This window comes from Schistocerca americana, chromosome 11 (genome assembly GCF_021461395.2).
Source record: "Schistocerca americana isolate TAMUIC-IGC-003095 chromosome 11, iqSchAmer2.1, whole genome shotgun sequence".
Lineage (NCBI taxonomy): Eukaryota > Metazoa > Arthropoda > Insecta > Orthoptera > Acrididae > Schistocerca > Schistocerca americana.
The window spans coordinates 86,812,680-86,834,168 of record NC_060129.1 but is presented as its reverse complement, the minus strand read 5'-3'; the positions used below and the strand labels follow the sequence as shown (position 1 = coordinate 86,834,168).

Here is a 21,489-nt window from a genome sequence, read left to right as displayed (position 1 = left end):
TCACGCGAGCGTTGCGGTCCTTGTGTTGTTTTGGGCCATCAATAATGTTCGGAAGCGAAATGCCACAGACTAACAACCTTGCACAACATCATATCACTGGCATAATTCAACTCCTTCTTCATTTATATCCCATTTCTTCGTGTTCTGGGATTATTTTCGCATCATTCTGATAGACAACAGCGACGAAAGAACCCAAAGAGATTTTTAGATACCTGTCTCCAATTTCTTCCCCCTATAGTCCGATTCCTGTCTCCTAAGCGGGTAGGAAGTCAAAAATTTTTAAAAAATCGACTTTTCGAAAATATGTCTGTTTTGTAGAGTACATCTTTCTGAATAGTTTTATGTATAAAACAAATATATTTCAGTGATTATAAGGCACGCTATTTGGTCCTATGTGTACCAAGATGAAGCACTACACCCCTTACCATTGACGTCTGCTGTCATACATACGTGTATTTCACTGTGTAGAATTCGAATGTTTATATTTGCACCAGAGATGGACATACGTGTAACAAAGGACTATTGACATAGAAGAAATGTCTTGATGGCGGCACCCAAACCCCAATGAAAGCTTTATTGAATGTGTATGGAAAAGATAGCAAAAACAAATTTTTGTGTGGAAGAGATGCACTTGCTGTTGGTGTTTATGATGCAGTTACATGTTTTAATGATGGTGTGCAAAGCTGGATATGTACTTTAGAGAAAATGGGAATCAAGGGCAAAGCGAACTGCATCAAAGCTTTATATGCGATAAACAGAGAGCGTGTAGTGAAGGCACGTAAATCATTTTTGGAAGTGGAGGAATGTGGAAAAGACGAAAACGTATTTACAAAATGGGAAAACTCCTCTTTATGGTGCTGAACAGTTCTAAAAGATGCCAAATGCAGCCAGAAACTTTAATGGCCATTTTCTGCAAAACACAAATTTCTGTTCTCAGGTACATGTAACATCCAAAATAAATATCCCATTCCTTTTCCAACGTGGTATCCTTATTAAACACAAACTCCTTAATGGAAAACTCTAGAATTTTCCATCTCTATTAAAAACTGTGGTAAAGTTTGAGATAATTAACTATAAAATTTGAGTGTTTTTCTAAACTTGAAGTTTAAAATGTAACAGGTCATTCATTTTCTTGTAAATTAAATAAAATCTAGAATTTCATACACCTTTATGTACGGATTGTATGCTGTGCAAAATTAATCGAAGAATCTCTCTCACTTATGAAGAAAAGTGTACCTATAGCCAATAGTAAGTGAAAAAATTATAAAGTTTCACATGTAAAAAAAATTTATTTCGTTATGTTTTTGATCTTTCACTGCTATGATTGTGAACCCTGGTCATACTGACAAAAATTCTATGAATTTATTTGTAAAAATATAGAGAGTAGAATTTAGTATCTTGTGGAGCCTCTTCTGCTCCATGTCGGCCCATTTGACGTCCAACCCGCTTAACATACGAGCTACAAACACCATCTCATGATGGTAGTACCACATTAAGTGTATTTATGGGTTACTGTCATTCAAATGTTTTTTGTGACTTACGCTGTTGTCTATTGAAATTATGTTGACCAATTGGTGTTGTAAGCAAAGTTATTGAGCTTTGTACACATCTTATATTTATGCTTTATTTTGTACCAAATATTGTGTAATATGCTAGGCTACAGGTATGAGAAAATGAGGAGGAGGAAGATGAATGGTTACCTGAATGCTTTCATTCATCTTACGTGGGCCACTACTGTCGTTTGCAGTGTGTGTTCTATTATCTGTGTGTGGACAGTACCTCAGCTGTACAGTCTGTGGTAATCTGCCCACTGGACTCGACGTGGAAACCCTTTTGGAAGCAATGTTCCTTCTGTGCAGCACGCCAAGCGCTGGAGAGAGCAGGACCGGCCCCTCCTCACAGACGCACAGTGGCCACAGCGACGACGGCCGGAGGCCAGCCACAGCTGTGCCTCCCACCATTTCCCAGACGACTCCCCAGAATGATGACGTCGCCATCTCGCTCCTGCGGTGAGTTCAGCCACTTAACGTGTAGACTGTCCACAGTCACAGCGCGACACGTTAAGCAGTTAGTCAAGTGATAAAGTCAGGAAATCGAATGTCGCTATTTTACGTTTTTGACGAAGCAGAAGTTGTAGGTCTCGTATAAAGCTTTTCCTTTCATTAACTGTTACGTTCGATGAGGCAAAGATACAAGGGATCTCTACACCATTCTACAAGTTTTTAGCATGACTTGTTTTCAGTTCCTGACACAGCTCACTTGTGTAAGATAACACTGGAGACTAAAACATAAACACTTATCCGCCAGAACATTATAATCACCTATGTAACAGCTGATATGTTCACCTTTGGAATGGATAGCAGCAGTGACATGTCATAGTCTGGAAGGGAACTGGCACCACACTGCCCACACAAGGCACCTAATTCCCAATAATTCCTGCCTGGGGAATAAGCTCTTACGACAAGTCGAGGCATATCCCAGAACTGTTTGATCGCATTCCCATCTGGTGAGTTGTGGGGCAAGCACATTAATTGAAACTCGCCACTCTGTTCCTCGAAATACTCCATCACTTCCATTCCATGTGATATGGCGCATTACCTGGTTGAAAAACGTCACTGCCATCTGGAAACATGATCCTCATGAAGGGGAGTATGTGGTCTGGAACCAGTGTATAATACTTGTTGGCCATCGTGGTGTCTTGCACAATCTGTACTGGACCTATGAATGTCAACGTGAATATCCCTAGAGCACAATGGGACCAGCGCCAGTTTGTCTCTGTCCCACAGCATAGGTGTTCAGGAGCTGCTAATGGTCACATTCTCATATCAGTCATAGTTGCTGATATTGTGGTGTTAACATTGGCAAATGTATGGGTCGTCAGCTGCAGGGGCACACTGTTAGGTGTCTTCAGCGCACTGTGTGTTCAGACACACTTGTGGCCTGCACCGTCTGTCGTGTTCTACCAGTCTGCCCAGCCTACAACGCTAGAGATATGTAATGAGGGTTGGTCGCCCAACGCCATGACGTCTGGACATAGTTTCACCTTGGTTTCGCCACATGACGAAGGCACTCACCACAGCGCTCCTCGAACACTCAACAAGTCGTGCATTCCGAAATGCTCGTGATGAGCGTCCAGGTCATCACAGACTTCCCTAATTCAAAGTCAGACATTAGCATACCTACCCCGTATATAAATGGACAGCACATTCACTGATTCTACACAGGCTGTACATGCGTCTAACTAGCAGTCATTCATCGTGAATTGACGCTGCTATTGCCAGTACACGTTTAATCGATGATATTTCATACAGCTTTAAGTATGTATTGTATGCTGTGCAAAATTTAACTAGGAATCTCTCTTACTTATGAAGAAAAGTGTACCTATAGCAAAAAATGCAGACAATACTAAGTGAAATAATTATGAAATTTCACTTGTAAAAGAATTCATTTCGTTATGTTTTTGATCTTCCATTGCTAAGATTGTGAATCGTGGTCATGTTGACAAAACTCTATGAATTTATTTGTAAAAATATAGGCAGTAGAAATTAGTGTCTTGTGGTGCCTCTTCTGCTCCAAGTCGGCCTGTTTTACGTCGAACCCCCCTTAACAAACGAGCTGCAAACACCATCTCATGACGGCAGTACCACAAGTGCATTGCTGGGGTACTGTATTTCAAATTTGTCTGTGATTATGCTGTTGTCTATTGAAACTATGTTGAACAATGGTTGTTGTAAGCACAATTGTTGAACTTTGTACAAATCTTATATTTATGCTTTGTTTTGTACCAAATATTGTGTAATATGCTAGGCTACAGGTATGAGAAAATGAGGAGAAGGAAGATGTATGATTACCTGAATGCTGTCATTCATCTTACAGGGCCACTACTGTCGTTGGCAGTGTGTGTTCTATTATCTGTGTGTGGACAGTACCTCAGCTGTACCGTCTGTGGTAATCTGCCCACTGGACTCGATGTGAAAACCCTTCTGGAAGCAGTGTTCCTTCTGTGCAGCACGCCAAGCGCTGGAGAGAGGAGGACCGGCCCCTCCTCACAGCCGCACGGTGGCCACAGCGACGACGGCCGGAGCCCAGCCACAGCTGTGCCTCCCACCTCTCCCCAGACGACTCCCCAGCCTGATGACATCACCATCTCTCTCCTGCGGTGAGTTCAGTCACTTTACGTGTAGACTGTCCACAATCACAGCGCGACATGTTAAGCAGTTAGCCAAGTGATAAAGTCAAGAAATCGAATGTCGCTATTTTACGTTTTTGACGAAGCAGAAGTTGTAGGTCTCGTATAAAGATTTTCCTTTCATTAATTGTGACGTTCGACGAGGCAACGATATATGGGGATCTATACATCCTTCTACAGGTTTGTTGCATGACTCGTTTTCAGTTCCTAACACAGCTGACTTGCGTAAGATAACACTAAATATTTCCCCAAAAATAACGACTGTGCTGGTGTTTTGGGAGCAATTTCAGTTTTCAGCGAATACTCTGTCCAGTAATCTCGCAGAAAGCCCTAAGATATTTTGGTAATACACTAAGCGCACTAGTGGGAAGAAGCAGTCAATAACCTTCACTGAGTGATAACAATGGTGAAGTCACTGGTGACAGTGCCACTAAAGCAGAGTTATTATACATAGTTTTCCGAAACGCCTTGACCAAATAAGAAGAAATAAATATTCCTGAACTCCTATCAAGAATAACTTCAAAGTGAGAAACATAGAAGCAGATATCCTAGGTGTAGCAAAGTAGCTTAAATCACTTAACAAAGGTAGGGCCTCCGATCCAGATTGTATATCTGTCAGATTCTTTTCAAAATATGTTGTCATAAAAGTATCATATTTAGCAATTATATACATCAGCTCGCTCACAAAAATATCCGCACCTAAAGACTGGAAAATTGCTCTTCTCACACCAATACTCAAAAAGGGAAATAGGAGTAATCCGCTGAATTACTGGCCCAAATCACTAACGTCGATTTCCAGTAGGGTTTTGGAACATATGCTGTCTTAACATTATGAATTACCTCAAAAAAAAAACGATTTATTGACACATTATCAGCAAGGGCTTAGAAAATATCGTTCCTGTGGAACACAACTAAGTCTTTATACTTTTGAAGTAATTAGTGCTATCGACAGGGGATGTCAAAAGATTCCATATTTTTAAATTTCATGAAGGCTTTCCTAGTCTAACTGCGTACCTATTGAATATTGCCTCAGTTGCGCGACTGAATTCGTGATTACTGTCAGAAAGACATCAAGTAAAGCAGAAGTAATATCGGGCGTTCCCCAAGGAATTGTTATAGGCCCTCTGTCGTTCCTGATCTATATTAACGACGTAGGGGACAATATGGGTAGCCCTCTTAGATTGTTTGCAGATGATGCTGTCATATACCTTGCAAAATGATTTAGATACGATATCGGTATGGTGCGAAAAGTGGCAATTGACTCTGAACAAAGAAAAGTATGAAGTTATTCACACGAGTACTAAAAGAAATCCACAAAATTTCGATTACGCGATAATTCACACAAGCCTGAAGGCTATAAATTCAATTAAATACTTAGGCATTACAATTACAAATAACCTACACTAGAACGATCTCATAGATATTGTTGTGGGTAGAGCAAACGAAAGACTGCGAATCATTGGCAGAACACTTAAAAGGTGGAACAGGTCTGCTAAAGAGGCTGCTTACACTACGCTTGTCCGCCCTATTCTGGAGTACTGCTGTGCTGTGTGGGATCCGCATCGGGTGGGACTGACGGATGACATCGAAAAATTTTAAAGAGGGGCAGCTCATTTTTTATTACCGCGAAGTAGTAGAGATAGTGCCACGGATATGATTCGTGAATTGGATTGGCAATCATTAAAACAAACGCGTTTTTCATTGCGACAGGATCTTATCATTAAATTCAACTACCAGTTTCCTCCTCCGGGCCGGCCGAAGTGGCCGTGCGGTTAAAGGCGCTGCAGTCTGGAACCGCAAGACCGCTACGGTCGCAGGTTCGAATCCTGCCTCGGGCATGGATGTTTGTGATGTCCTTAGGTTAGTTAGGTTTAACTAGTTCTAAGTTCTAGGGGACTAATGACCTCAGCAGTTGAGTCCCATAGTGCTCAGAGCCATTCCTCCTCCGATTGTGAAAACATTCTGTTGGCACCCACCTAAATAGCAAGAAATGATCACCACGACAAAATAAGAGACCTCAGGCCTCGCACAGAAAAATTTAAGTGCTCGTTGTTCCCACGCGCCGTACGAGAGCGAAACGGTAGAGATACAGCTGGATGGTGGTTCATAGAACCCTCCGCCAGGCACTTTATTGTGAATAGCAAAGTACTCACGTAGACGTGGATGTAGATGGTTTCCTATCTTATGAATTAACTATGGGGGAAGAACCCTTAACTTGGATTTCCACGATTATTCTCCCAGCGGTATGATGAGAAATTCTCTCACATGATGTGTGGTAACACCGCAGCTGAGGGAGCGGAATCAGTTGAGATCCGTGGCTTACATCCTACTGCGAGAGACGTATGTGACAACGTCTCGTGGCAGTTTTAGGAAACCATTCGTGGCAACAACAGCTTCAACGAAAGTGGTAGTCGGACCTGTCGGTGTCCTACTGATAAAGGCGGCCATTTTAGATCACGAAAAATTTTGTCAATCCTATTGTGTGGGCATGGTTGAGTGGAGATGGACACAGTAGCCATATTTCGCCAGCTGTAAAACCTTCTGTAGCTCAGGGAGTTTCATAGGCGAGCTGACAGAAATTTTCCTTTTTATTCATCGCAGACCAGTTTCAGTGTAAATTCGTCGTGACTTCACTTTTCTTATTTGAAATCATAGATCTGTAGTGGTAGTCACCGATGTTTGACTGACGCTTTGTAAAATAATCCTGTCTGATAGTGAACTGATATTGTTGCAGGACACATTTCAGTTGATGCCTGAATTCTACAGGCCTAAAAGTGGCAATTCAGAGTATTCAACATGCCTTTACAATTAATGAGAGCAGAATCCAACAAGTTATTGGACGATATATGAGTCTGACCTTACAAGGTATTTTAACAATGAGAATGGGATCAGTAATGTTTCAGTGGACTTATGAAAACATATTCTCTCCCAGTGATTCAAGGATTTCGGGCTTTAATTACCTATTATGGTCAGCCACAGATGTACGATGTCTTACATTTAATGTTTGCACCAAATTGAGCAAATACTTCTCACAAGGGAACCTCCCCATTCCACCCCCCTCCGATTCAGTTATAAGTTGGCACAGTGGAGAGGGCTTGAAAACCTGAACACAGATCAATCGAGAAAACAGGAAGAAGTTGTGTGGAACCGTGAAAAAAATTAGTAAAATATACAAACTGAGTAGTCCACGCACAAGATAGGCAACATCAAGGAGAATGTATGCTTAGGAGCGCCGTGGTCCCATGGTTAGCGTGAGTAGCTATGGAGCGAGAGGTCCTTGGTTCAAGTCTTCCCTCAATTGAAAATTGTACTTTCTTTATTTTCGCAAAGTTATGATCTGTCCGTTCGTTCACTGACGTCTGTGGTCTCTGTTCACTGCAATAAGTTTAGTGTCTGTGTTTTGCGACCGCACCGCAAAACCGTACGATTAGTAGACGAAAGGACGCGCTGCTCCAATGGGAACCGAACACATTTGATCACAAGGTCATAGGTCAACCGATTCCTCCACGGGAAAACAAGTATGATATATTCTATACGACACTGGTGACGTCATGTGCGTCACATGACAGGAATATGTTCTCGACCCATCTAACTTGTACACTTGGCGAATGCGTAAAAAGATTCTACCTTGCCCGATTTAGGTTTTCTTGTGGATCTGATAATCACTTCCAAAAAAGTGATGAAAACATAAGAGTCTGTAACATAAACTGAAAATAAAAAATTAAACTTTTCACTCGAGGGAAGACTTGAACCTAGGACCTCTCATTCCGTAGCTGCTCTCGCTAACTACGGGATCACGGCTCTCCTTGACTGCAAGTGTCCTTGATGCTGCTTATCTTGCGCATGGACTACTCAGTTTGTATATTTTACTAATTTTTTTCATAGTTCCACACAACTTCTTCCTGTTTTCTCAATTGATCTGTGTTCAGTTTTTCAAGGCCTATCCACTGTGCCAACTTATAACTAAATCTGGGGGGGTGCGATGGGGAGGTTCCCTTGTCAGAATACTTTTCCCAGTCTAAAAGCTTTATTCACACAGGCAGTCAACAAAACTTCATCCATTGGTCTGATAATATAGAAAGATAGACAGAATCTACGCTGAAATTTTATAAGATAGAGAGCCTGATAGGTATTCACCCAATTTGTCGTATACAAATAGCATCAGCCATTTGACATAAGAAGACAACCAACGAGATGTAAGTGTAGCAGGAAAGACTAAAGATAGAGAGTACAGCGAAGAAGACTATGTAGAAGAGCCAGAAACTCATCAATGTAAGATGATGCAGCATAATCAATAATAATTAATGAATATGATGTCAGGCAACGTCTGTAGATTATGTTGTACGTACTAGACATAAAATTGGCAGAAGCTCAGTAGAAAATGGGCAGAAAACAAATTAGAAAATAAATTATTGTTGTTGAACAAGAGACAAGACACGGAAAGGAAAGAATGTTCCAGCATAAAAAGACTGACATAAAAAGAGGAGAAGCTGGCTAAAAAGCTACAGAGAAACATCAGCATTAGGAAATAAAATATTAAGAGCAGGAAATGAAACATATTAAGACAATTCTCGATAATGGAGTGAAAAGTTTGTTGAGAGAGAGTTAAAAAAGCCAGGATGGATAGCAGATCATGCGTAACATGGTAGTAATGTGAATAACAATGTACGGGGCGAAGAGAGTGATGGCTTCCTTTTTTCTTCGGCATCAGACGGCTGTGGTGACTAGTTAGAGGTCCTACATAAATATAGGCTTTGGAAGACTAAAAGCGAAAACTACTTTGAACAAAAATAGTTTACAGTCATAAATACACTGATTTAAAAGAATATAGAACAGTGGAAGGTCTGGAATACATTTGCCAGGGTAACATATTTAACTGATTAACACTGCAAGATCGCAAGTTAACGTAAGTGCGAGATAAGCCACTGGAAACGTGAAATGCTGGAGCACTGTAAGAAGGTCGAATGCAAGCGTGCAGACATGCATGCATTGTGTTGCTCAAGTATCGGATGTCAGTATTTGAAATGGAGTTCGATGCCTGATGCACTTGGTTGGTAAGTACAGGGACGATTAATAATGTTTGTGAATGATGCCAGAGTAATTGTATGATGATGTCCCATATCTACTCTGCTGGAAACAGACCTGGTGATCGAGCATGCCAAGAGACGTGTCAACACTCTCTAGAGTATGTTGGGTTAGAAGAGCGGTAAGTGAGCGAGCGTTATCCTGTTGAAAAACTGCCCCTGGAATGCTGTTCGTTAATGGCAGTAGAACGGGTCGAATCACCAGATTGAAACAGACAAGGTGTGTGGGATAACCACGAGAATGTTCCTGCTGTTCTAGATCATAACTCCAGATGTAGGTCCAGTGTGTTAACACACAGAAAGGCAGTGAATTTTTTTCAGCTGATTTTATCAATAGACTGGGGGATCTTCGCCTTAGCAGTGTAGACCTTCTAGTAAGTTTTGATGTGGTCTCAAATTTTACAAAAGTTCCTCTTGCAGATTCTTTGACACTGATTGATAACATGTTTCCTGTTGATATCACTGCTTTGTTCAGGCATGCTCTTTCCTCAACTTATTTTATGTTTAATCAAGAATATTTTGAACAGACTGACGGTCTCGCCATGGGTAGTCCCCTGTCTCCTTTGGTGGCCAACTTTTTTATGGAGGATTTTGAAGAGAGAGCGCTTGAATCAGCTGCCCTGGAACCAACAGTTTTTTGGCGGTATGTGGTTGACACTTTCATAGTGTGGCCTCATGGAGAAGAAAAATTAATGGAATTTCTACATCACCTCAACTCCATTCATAGCAACATCCTGTTCACCATGGAAATAGAGAAAGATGGTTGTTTGGCTTTCTTGGATGTCCTGGTTCGAAGGAAGAATGATGGTTCTCTAGGGCATTCAGTTTACCGGAAACCCACTCATACTGATTCGTACCTGCAAGCATCGAGTTGCCATTACCCATCGCAAACCATGAGTTTGCTTAAAACACTTGTTCATAGAGCTCATACTGTCTCAGATCTAGATAGCGTACCTCAAGAACTCGCCCATCTAAAGACAGTATTCAGTGAAAATGGGTATTCCATCCGGCAGGGCACTAACAGTTAAAACTAAGAAGCAGGAAGTGAATAAAGAGGAGAAAATGACGGAACAATCTTTAGCTTTTCTTCCTTTCGTTGGCAACACGTCGTTTAAAATAGCAAGAATCCTCCGAAAATTTCAGGTAAAAGTGGTTTTCCGCCCACCATCGAAGATTGCGGACCTTGTGGGATCAGTTAAGGACAATCTGTTACTACGAAAGGCCGGAATTTACAAGATACCGTGCCAATGTGGTATGGCTTACATAGGTCAAACCACACGCACCGTGAAAGAACGCTGCACTGAACATCAACGTTACACCCGCCTTTTGCAGCCAAGCAAGTCCGCTATTGCTGAACATTGTATTGCTACTGGACATTCAATGGAGTATGAGAAAACAATGATTTTGTCCACAGCAACGTCTTTCTGGGACTCCATTATTAAAGACTCCGTAGAAATACGACTGGCGGAAAATCTGTTAAACCGTGACAGCGGCTACCAGCTGGACAGTGCATGGAATCCCATCATCTCCGCGATTTGCTTAAATCGAAGACGACAGAGTGCGCCGACGGCCGTGGCAAACAGCAACGCAGATGGTGACTGAGTTCCGCTATTCTACCAACGAGGGCGCTGCCGGCGGGCAGTGTGGTTCAACTATCAAGTTTTCGACGCATGCGCAGAATAGTTACAGTACGCTATATATGGCGGAACGGAGGCCGTTTTCGCCAGTCTGCGACGGCTCACCTGAAGATGACTGGCAGGTGCCCATTTGAAATATCGTGCGAAGTATTGACCGATCGGCTGCAAGCCCGAAATTTGTTTGAACATGCAGAAAGGCTGGTTGTCGGCCCCGAAATGGCCTAATCAAAACATGGCCATTACTGCCACCGAGGCTGGTGGTTTGGCATCAGCGAAACGCATGTTACAGGGCACCTGGTCCGGATCTGTCTTTAAAGCAACCGATTTGTAATACGTCATTGTGTTACTTGGTGACACCTGCTGCTCAAACTGCTGCTGGAGATGTATTGCAATGCGCTAGAGTAATACGCAGAACACGATGGTATTCGCTCTCAGTAGTTCCACGTGGCCGTATGGAACCCAGTCTTCTTGCAACCGAATATTCTTGTAATCACCGCTGCCAGCAGGCATGTATAGTGGCTACATTACTGTGAAATATTTCTGCATCACGGAAGGAACAACCAGCATCTCGTAGCCCCATTACTGACTTCGTTTAATCCCTATGAGATGTTGATAATTGCGTCTTTGTCGTCTCAAAGACATTTTGGCCCTACATAAACTCACTGCGTCCAATCTCAAAATGTAACTAACGCTCGAGCCCATTACAGCGTATAATTAAAGCAGGCTTCATTTGCTCCCTCACTGTGGTGCTACTAGCGCCACTCTTAAGCGACGTGACTGCCGCGAAAGGTCACCATCATTCAGATGTAGAAACAGGCCTACCAACTTTCGTTTATATCGCACTTCTTTTTATTGGTGCTGCAATCCTTCATTGTATGTACTATTTCGAAAGTAAAAGACGTTGTAACAACGTTACCAAAATCTCAAAAAGTTCTTGAACGACTTACTTCACATTTTTACACGATACTCTAATAAACGTTTGGACAGTGGTCATGAGATCAGGAGCTGCAGGTGATAACATACTGTTAGTAAATGCACTTGCATTGGTCATCTTTTGCCGCAGCCCATTGACGCCAAATTTAGCCGCACTTCCGAACAGATACGTTGGTAGTACCTTCTACATTGATTTCTGCGGTTATTTCGCGCAACCTACGTACAAGCCGCTGCTTTAGGTCGTTATCTGAAGGCTGTCAGCCACAGCATTGACCGTGGTGACAGGTAATGCCTGAAATTTTGTATTCTCGGCACACTCTTGACACTGTGGATCTTGGAATACTGAATTCCCTAACGATTTCCGAAATGTAATGTCTCATGCGTCTGGCTTCAACTACCTTTCGGTGTGAAAAATCTGTTAATTCTCGCTGTGTGGGCATATGGCCACAATCACGTCGGAAACTTTTCACGTGAATCACCTGATTACATACGATTGCTCCGCCAATGCACTGCCCTTTCATATCTTGTGTACACGATACTACCGCTATCTTCGTATGTGCACATCACTTTTGCACAACGTGTCACCTCGATGTAAGTTATTTAGGAATGACATAAGTACCATGTTCCAGGTAGCCAAGGCTAAATAACTGCAGAAAACCTAAGACAAAACTTTAAACAAACAGTCATAGGAAGAACTGACACACAATATAGAAAAGTCAAAACAATAATTACCATGGGAATTCCATTCCCAATGTCAGAAGAGAGAGCAGATAAATGGAAAGATTACATTGAGAGCCTCTATGAAGGAGGAACTTTTCTGATGACATGGAAGAGGAAGCAATCTGTGTTGCCGTGGAAGATATAGAGGATGTACTGTTAGAGGCAATATTTAAAAGAACTCTGGTCGATTTGATAATAAATAAAGCTAAAAGGATACATAAAATTTAATCATGACTACTGAGTTCATAGGGGAAAGTGGCACCCAACGACTATCCAAGTTAGAGCGTAGAATCAATGTACCGTCACACTTTCAGAAAAAAATCATCCACATATTTCCAGAGGTAACAAGGGCAGATAATTGTGAAAACAAAAACGCAATCGTCTTTGGAACTCATACATCCGAGCTGCTAATGAGAATGATATAAATAAGAATGGAACAGAAAATTGAGAAACTGTCAGGTGACGGGCAGTTTGGTTTTAGGAGAGGTAAAGGCGCCAGAGAGGCAGTTCTAAAATTGTACTTGATAATGGAAGCAAGTCTGACTAAAAGTCAAAATACAGTCAAACGTTTTTTTATCTAGAAAAATCGTTCGACAATATAAAATTCTGCAGGATCTTCGAAAGTCTTACATAAATGTAAGTAAGTTACAAGGAAAGACAGGTAGGTTACAATATGTACAAGAACCAAGAGGGAAGAATACTGGAAAATAAAGAGCAAAGTGCTCAGATTAAAAGTGTGTAAGACAGGGTGCAGTCGTTTCCCCTACTATACAATCTAATCATCGAAGAAGCTATGATGGAAATATAATAAAGTTTCAAGTGTGGGATTCAGATTAACAGTGAAAGGACGCCTAAGAAAAAATTTGTTGATGACATTGCTGTTCTCAGAGAAAGTAAAGAATTATGGGATCTGTTGAATTGAATGGAGAGTCTGATGAATAAGGAATATTAATTGAGAATGAACCATGGAAATAAATTTCTAATGAGAAGTAGCAGATATTGGAATTTTTTACATTGAAATTGGTGGTCATGAAGTAGACGATATTAAGGAATTCTGGAAGTAAAATAACTCATGATATACAAAACAAGGACATAAAAAGCATACTAGCAAAGGCAATATTGGTACAACTAGCCAACGTAATTCTACTACTATGAAACAAAGGTCATAATTTGAGGAATAAATTTATGAGAATCTATGTTTAGAGAACTACTTTGTATGATACTAAATAGTAGACAGTGGCAAAACACTGTGACTGGGGAGACTACGGGCGTCTGAGATGTGGTGTTAGAGAAAAGTGTTGAAAATTAGGTGGGCATGTTGGATATGGAATGTGGGGGTACTTTTCAGAATTAGTGACATGGGGAAAGACTGACAAGACGAAGGGGATGTAGAAACTGAAGAGAAAGACAGATTGGCCTACATCCAGGAGTTAATTGAGCATGTAGTGTTTACCTGCTATTTTGAGATGAAGGTTGGTGCAAGAGAGGAATTCGTGGCAGGCCACATCAAACCAAATGGATAACTACTAGCTAAAACAATTTCATTTGGCAGATTAATAGAAATTATTTGTACTTAATTGTCTTTAGTTCACAAAGAAAGTCTTACATGTTATTCCTGAGGCTGCAACACACAGTTTGTAATACCAAAATGTAGGTGTTGCTGTCACATGCAAATAACATAGCCCATTTCTCAGTAGACATTCAGTTACATCGACAGTTTCTGGACACTCATTAGTGAACATTAATAAGGGATGTGCCAAAGTTTCATCTCTATGAAGGCTTTGACTCTGCTGAGCAAACTTTCAGTAATGGGTCTGAACTTCAGTGGAGAAATGAGAACCCATCCTTCCTCAACGTTGGACTCTTCAATCTGCAGCGAAGTCAGCTTCTAACTCATCCCAGAGCAGCTACATTGGATTCAGCTCAGAATTCATGGCAGAATAGTACATTCATGGAATGTTGTTGTCCACAAACTCTCACGTGACAGATAATGATTTATTACAAGGAGCACTGTCTTGCTAATACAAACAATGATACTGTATTGTATGCAGTACATAAAGCTGGAAAACGTGATTCATATGCTGTCGAATTTAGTGTTCTTTTAACCTCAATAGGGGAATAGTAACATAACCATGGTTATAGCCCATAATGCAACGCCATCTTCTCACTCCTTAACTTTTGGCATTACACAAAATGGCAGGTAGTAGTCATCAACCAAAAACAGAACCTTCCATCGGACTGCCACAGGTGGTTCATCTGTCTGGACCATTCGTTTCCACTCGTCCATCGTCCAGAGGCGTTACGCTTTCCACAGCCGTAAGTGTTGCTTAGCACTGACTGCAGTTAAGTGTGGCTCATTGGGGGGGGGGGGGGGGCTACTCGACCATTTTACCCCCTTCTTTTTACCTCCCTGTGGACAGTCGTTATGCTGGCTGCAGTGCTTCATGCGATTTTTTACAACGACCCTCCATAAAGATCCATGGTGCCTATTGGTCGGTACATGGATCCGCCTCTTCTACCTTTTGCTATGGTTGTTCCTTTGCATTTCCACTTCACAAGGGCTACTGTGTAAGGGTCGAAATATTACTGGTACATTTGTTACTCAGGTCCACATTCGAAATTACTGAACCTCCCTGATGGACCCATTCTGCTATTTCTGGTTCTCTGATAACAACACGTATGTCTCTGCCTCCTTTTATACTGGCGGATCGTCCTTTCATTACATTTGTTGGTCAGTCAAACATTAGATAGAGGTGTTTAGATAGTTTTGATCCTATCGTGTAGCTTGTCCCAAATGTTATTCAATCTGTATACTGAGCAAGTGGTAAAGGAAACGAAAGAAAAATATTTGGAATAGGAATTAAAAGAAATAAAAAGATGACATTGTAATGCTGTCTGGGACGGAAAAGGACCTACAAGAGCAGTTGAAATGAATGGACAGTGCCTTGAAAAGAGGATATAAGATGAACATCAACAAAAGTAAAACGAGGATAATGGAATATAGCCAAGTTAAATTAGGTGATGCTGAGAGAATTAGACTACGAAATGAAACGCTTAAAGTAGTAAATGAGATTTGCTATATGGGGAGCAAAATAACTGATGATGGTCGAAACGGATATGATATAAACTGTAGACTGGCAATCGCAAGGAAAAAATTTCTGAAGAAGAGAAATCTGGAACGGCGAGTAAGGATTTAAGTGTCAGGAAGTCGTTTCTGAAAGTATTTGTATGCAGTGTAGCCATGAATGGAAGTGAAACTTGGACGATAAATAGTATACACAAGAAGGGAATAGAAGCTTTCGAAATGTGGTGCTACAGAAGAATGCAGAGGATTAGGTGGGTATATAATATAACTGATGATAAGGTACCGAACAGAATTGGGGAGAAGAGGAATTTGTGACACAACTTGAAGCAGGGATCGGTTGCTAGGACATGTTCTGAGGCATCAAGGGATAACAAATTTAGTACTGGAGGGCAGTGTGGAGGCTAAAAATCGTAATCAGAGACCAAGAAATGAATACACAAAACAGATTCAGAAGGATGTAGGTTGCAGTAGTCACTTGGAGATCAATAAGCTTGCACTCAGTAGAGTAGCATGGAGAGCTGCATCAAAGCTGTCTCTGGACGGAAGACTGCAAGAGCCTCAACAGTGTATGTAAATGCTGTCAGGTCTTTAGTGTATTCACGCAGCCAAGATCCAGATTGCCTAGTAATTTGAATGGTATGAAAAGCGCATGAAATTCGATGTACACTGGTGTCCAAAATTAAAGCCAGAAACTGAAATGTTGCGAGGTTGCGTTTATTTTGTCATAAAATAGTACAAACAGGTGTTAGTGAAGTAGGAAAAATGTTAAGAACAAAGAACATAAACAAGTACAATATGCATAAAGGTAGAAAAAAATGTTCTTCGTTTTTTCCAACTTACCAGATTTGCACACACAATCCAACAACTGGATTATGTGCTCAGCATGGGCTGTGACCACCTCTGGCTCATACAACCCTGACATCGACAGGGCAAGCTGTGAATGATGTCATCAATCTCATGTGGAGGCAATAACACCATTCCTCCTGCAGAGCTACTCTCAAGTCTTATGGAATTGTTGGTGGATGCTTGTGTGATGCAACCCATCTCACTACTACATATATTTCGTATGCATACTACAAACAATTTACAATATATCCACACATTATAGAATAATCTGTCCTCTATAAAATTTACAATATTACAATGCTAATTTATAAAATAAAATTCATCGAAAACTATATACAGTATAATAAAATTTTATACAGTCTTTGTTTCACATGTCATTCTTCAGAAGTCTACATATGCCCTCGCTACTTTGCTGCACGCCATCAGGTCTTGGGCCGTGCACGCTCTTGGATGGTTTAGTAACGGACATTGAAGCAGGTGGTTCATCGTTTGGATGTTCCCACATGGACACAAAGCACTTTCACTAATTCCTCACTTGTGCAGATTTCTGTTACATCTGTCCATTCCTGAACATAGCCTGTTCAGGGTTTTCCATCTCTCCCACACAAGTTCCGGACCTGATGGCAGCACTTCCTCAGAATCGTGTGCATATTCTTGTTGTTCCTGCGACAGTCTTTTTCTAGAAGTTTTTGGTGAACCTGTGAGCGGTTCGGTTGGGTGGAGAAAACTACTTCTTGACGTAAGGCGTTTTGGTACCATTTGGTACCCATGGAGCAGATGACGTTGATTTTGAACCTGTTTTGTTCGTTCAATTCTGCTCTGTATTGAACGTCGGACATTTGGCGGAGCAATTCCTGACAAGCAGTATAGGTGTTCTACTCTTGTTGGATTAATACATCCAGTAATATGTCTACACATCTGGTTCAGGACAGTCTCCAGCTTACAAACTCAGCAGCAGAGTACAGGAGTGTCATTGCAGTGGTGCGTAAAACTTTCGGATTAGGTCGAGATTTTGATGTTGTTAGCTTGCCAAGTAAGTTATTCCGTGATTGGATTTCTGCCCTGCTCTTCTCAATGTGCCACTTGAATGACAGTGTCCTATCAAGAGTAACTCCCAAGTTCACTGGGAGAGGGCAGTGTGTTAATCTTGTGCCATTCCACTAAACATTCAATTCTTGTTTCGCCTCTCTGTTGTTAAGATGGAATAGGTGAGTCTGGGTTCTACTTGGATTGGGTTTCAACTGATTTTTATTGTAGTAATTGGTGAGATTTTCCAGATTCTCTGCTAGTATTTCCTCAATATCCTTGTAGTTTTATGCCTGAGCTGTTATTGCCCTATCATCAGCATAAATGAAAGATCTTGACCACGGACTAACAGGCTGCTCATTTGTATAAATATTGAATAACATGGGGGCAATAATACTGCCCTGTGGAAGCCCATCTTTTTGTAGTCTCTGTCTGCTCTTGTTACCTTGGAACTCAACAAAATACCTTCTGTTAAAAAGAAGTGATTCGAGTACAGCAGTCAATTGAGGGCTTTTTGTTGTTTTTTCCACTTTTGCAATGAGATTTCTGAGGTTGATGGTATCATATGCTTCCATAAAATCTATAAACACGATCCCCATAGTAACTCTTTTCTCAAACCCATCTCCAATATAGTGGATTAAGCTGAGAGCTTGACTGGTACAGGATTTGCAAGGCCGAAATCCTGCTTGCTCTTTTATTAGGGTGCCCTCAGTAAGCTCTTTGAATCTGCTTAGTATCGAACAGTTTGTGTGTTGTGCACAACAGAGAGATTGGCCGATAGCTCTTAGGATCTTCTGGGTCCCTACCAGGCATAAAAATTGCAGTTATTTTTGCCTGTCTCTAGATTTCAGGAATTCGTCCAGTTGACCAACAGCAGTTCATAAACTCCAGCAGCCACAATTTAGAGCGAACACCAAGACGTATCATCTGTTCATTTTCAATATCATCTATGCCTGCAGCCTTGCCAGCCTTTAAACTTTTGATTGCTTCTTTCAGTTCTGATATTGTAAATGAATCATCGAGTGTATCATTATTTTCTTCTTGGAAAGCATTTAGTCTACTCGTATGACCTTTCCTCAGTCTGTGTTTCACTTTACCGTTATCAAGCAGTTGTGAGGCTATTTGGTTGGCCATAGCGCCAGCAAAGCCTGGTGTACCTGCAGGTATACCATCTAATTTTTGAGCAGTCTCTACGCTTTCTGACTACTGTGAGTCATGTTAATGCTTTCTACAGTGTGTTACCACTTCTGCCTTCTATTTTCAATCATTGTTGTTATGACTTCTTCGCCTGCCTCCATTGTTTATGGGGAGAATGGGTTGGCGTCATAAGGACCACAATACGTTTCGTATTTCTCTTTTGTCTCTTCGCTGTAGCCTTGAATGTACGATTTTCTACATCCTCTCGTGTACTCTGCCGTGCACAGTATTTTAAAGCTTTAACAAACTCACTGAAGTTTTCTGGTAGAGGTGTGTATCCGCGATATGCTCTATGGGATTCAAATTGGGAGATCGAGCTGAGCATCCCAGGTGTGCAATATCTTCCATTTCCAAGAAAACGTCATTCAGCTGATCTCTATGGGGCATACCTCTATCGTCCATCAATACAAAGTGGTAGACCACAGCTCCTCGCAACGACGGCATATGAGTTCCCCAGGTCTCGTTACGATACCTGACAGGAGTTAAGCCTTGCCAATTCACCCATACAGTGTCATGAAGAGGTGTTCAGGTAGGCCACGTAATCACTGAGGACACCATTAAAGAACCTCCCTGATATCAGTCTCTTTTGCACGATATTTGGGTCACGAAATCCTGTTACACGTTCCCTCCATATGAAAATCCGTCGAGAATCGCTCTTCAGACCATTTTCGGACTCACATATGAAAATAACATTGGCCCATTGTTCGGTCATTCGGTGGGATGTTGACGACTTCACTCTACACATTTCTTTCTGTGAAGTGTCGGAGGTACATAAACAATGGGCCCCTCACAATAAGTGGCACTCTAGTGAGATCTTCTGTATAACGTTTGCCTAGATACAACACATCCAGTGCATCCTGCAAGGTGAGGTGCCAGTTGCCGTGCAGTAGTAAGGCAGTACCATGATGCCCCTTTACCCAAATAATGGTCCTCCCTTTCTCATATCACACGTGGTCTACCCTCGTCTTCGAGATACAGTTTCCGTCTCTACGAACAGTCGCCACATCTGAGAAACAACAGTACGATTCACATTAAGCCATCGGGCCACATCAGGTTGTGACTGTCCTCCTCCCATTCTTCCAATCGCCCTCCACTGCGGAGAGCCTGGTATGCATCTTCTCTGTACCATACTGCACCATCTGTGACTGCGTCTACAGCGATTGCGGATGTGAGAGTACCCAGCAACCACTACCCCATTGCTACCAGCGCTGACTTTGTCGTGGGCGTGGTTGTCCTTTGACTGGAATGTGTAGAGCACGATTGTGCAGAAATCTGTTGACAGTTTGCATGATTACATCGTGAATTGGACACAGGACGGGAAATCGCATTTAGAAGCTTTAATTTTCGACACCAGTGCATTGTGGTAACCTTCTCGACTTTTACGGACTCATCACAGTTCTGCTTTGGCCATAGTGTTTCGTCCTCGGGTGCGTGTGTTTGGAGCAATTTGTAAGTATTCTCCTTTTGTTGCAGGGATCTTTCTGGAGAAGAGAAGGGCAAGATGCTGATTGCGGCAGCTAAGGAGGGGTCAGTGAGCAAGGTGCGAACGTTGCTGATAGTGGGGGCGGACGTGGATGCGATGGACGAGAACCAGCAGAACTCACTGCACTGGGCAGCAGCCAAGGGACATGTGGAGGTGGCGAGGCTTCTGCTGGAGGATGGAGCTGATGTCAACGCTAGGGACCGCTGGCAGAACACGCCTCTGCATCAGGCTGCATGGAAAGGCCACGCACCCATGGTGCGGCTGCTGGCAGCATCCTGTGCCAACCATAACGCCAAGGATAAAAATGGAAACACACCACTGCATGATGCGGCACGGCGTGGCCACCCAGACGCGGCGACTGCGCTACTGGAGGCAGGGGCCGACAGAGAAGTCAGGAATGCCAATGGTGACACGCCGCTGGACCTAGCCAAGCGGAACAACTACCAACGGCTCATAGACATCCTAGGATCTAATATAGTGCAAACAACTGTGAAGTAAAATAAAAAAATCCTTCTATGTGAGCTTTGTTACTTATAAAATAAATAATACAGAAAAGTTTATCCTGCAACCTTGGTTTGCATCCATATTTACATAGTACAACCAACGACTCAAGTACCATTACACCAAGAGTGCTTATAGACGACTATAAGTTGAAAGGGGGACTCTCCTTTTGCTGAAAATTCAAAACAAACAATAATTCTCGATTACCAACGAACACCAGTTTTCTACAATATTTTTTTACTAAAAAATACTTTTTAGGTGCATGTTTGGTACTATGTGGAACTTATATAAAACTCTTATGAATTTCCTTATATCCAGATTGCTGACACATAAGCTCTGTACCTAAAATACATCTTTATTTAAGATCTTCCACTGAATTTACTTCTGTACCTAATGAGCTGACAGTCCAGCAACTTGTGTCTGCAGTTAAAAATTGGTATTATTACCAGTACTTACAACACATTAGTTCCGATTCCAGACTGAATTTTGTTGTATCCTGTCTAGTTGTTGAGTATGGGGTGCCTAGGAAATCTCCTTCTCGGATCGCTAGACAACAGTTCAAGCAAATCGTATTAGAGAGTTTTATTACGAAATGAATCAATGACAATACTTAACTCTGACAATAACTCAGAAGTGTTGCAAACAAAGGGTGACATGCAAGAAAGAAATCTCTTCAGTATTCACAATTCCTAAGTCACTGGTCTTGATGTGACTAATGTCTGCTGTAGAAGTGGCCGCGACAAGTTTGGAGTGGCGCTCTTGTTCTCTTCCCCTGAAGACCGCAGTTG

General features: G+C 41.8%; 2 protein-coding genes across 2 annotated transcripts in view; both read left to right on the top strand.

The window, feature by feature from the left end:
- Positions 1–2,013, top strand: part of LOC124553274 (speckle-type POZ protein-like) — a 106,808-nt gene extending 104,795 nt beyond the window's left edge. Inside the window, exon 3 of the mRNA XM_047127158.1 lies at positions 1,860–2,013. Within this exon, the coding sequence (XP_046983114.1) occupies positions 1,860–2,013 (154 nt within the window). The remainder of the gene's footprint in view (positions 1–1,859) is intronic.
- Positions 2,014–3,809: 1,796 nt separating this feature from the next.
- LOC124554100 (poly [ADP-ribose] polymerase tankyrase-like) lies at positions 3,810–20,734 on the top strand. Its single transcript, XM_047128166.1, has 2 exons — positions 3,810–4,159; positions 20,191–20,734. Exons 1-2 carry the CDS (start codon positions 3,825–3,827, stop codon positions 20,696–20,698), a joined length of 843 nt encoding a protein of 280 aa, XP_046984122.1. The 5' UTR covers positions 3,810–3,824; the 3' UTR covers positions 20,699–20,734.
- The last annotated feature ends 755 nt before the right edge of the window (positions 20,735–21,489 follow it).

What these genes read in the sequence shown, in the direction of transcription:
- LOC124554100 (XM_047128166.1), top strand. Translation starts at nt 3,825, where the DNA reads ATGAGGAGAAGGAAGATGTATGATTACCTGAATGCTGTCATTCATCTT. An exon ending in ATCACCATCTCTCTCCTGCG is followed by an intron (nt 4,160 to 20,190) that starts GTGAGTTCAGTC and finishes CTTTTGTTGCAG; the next exon opens with GGATCTTTCTGGAGAAGAGA.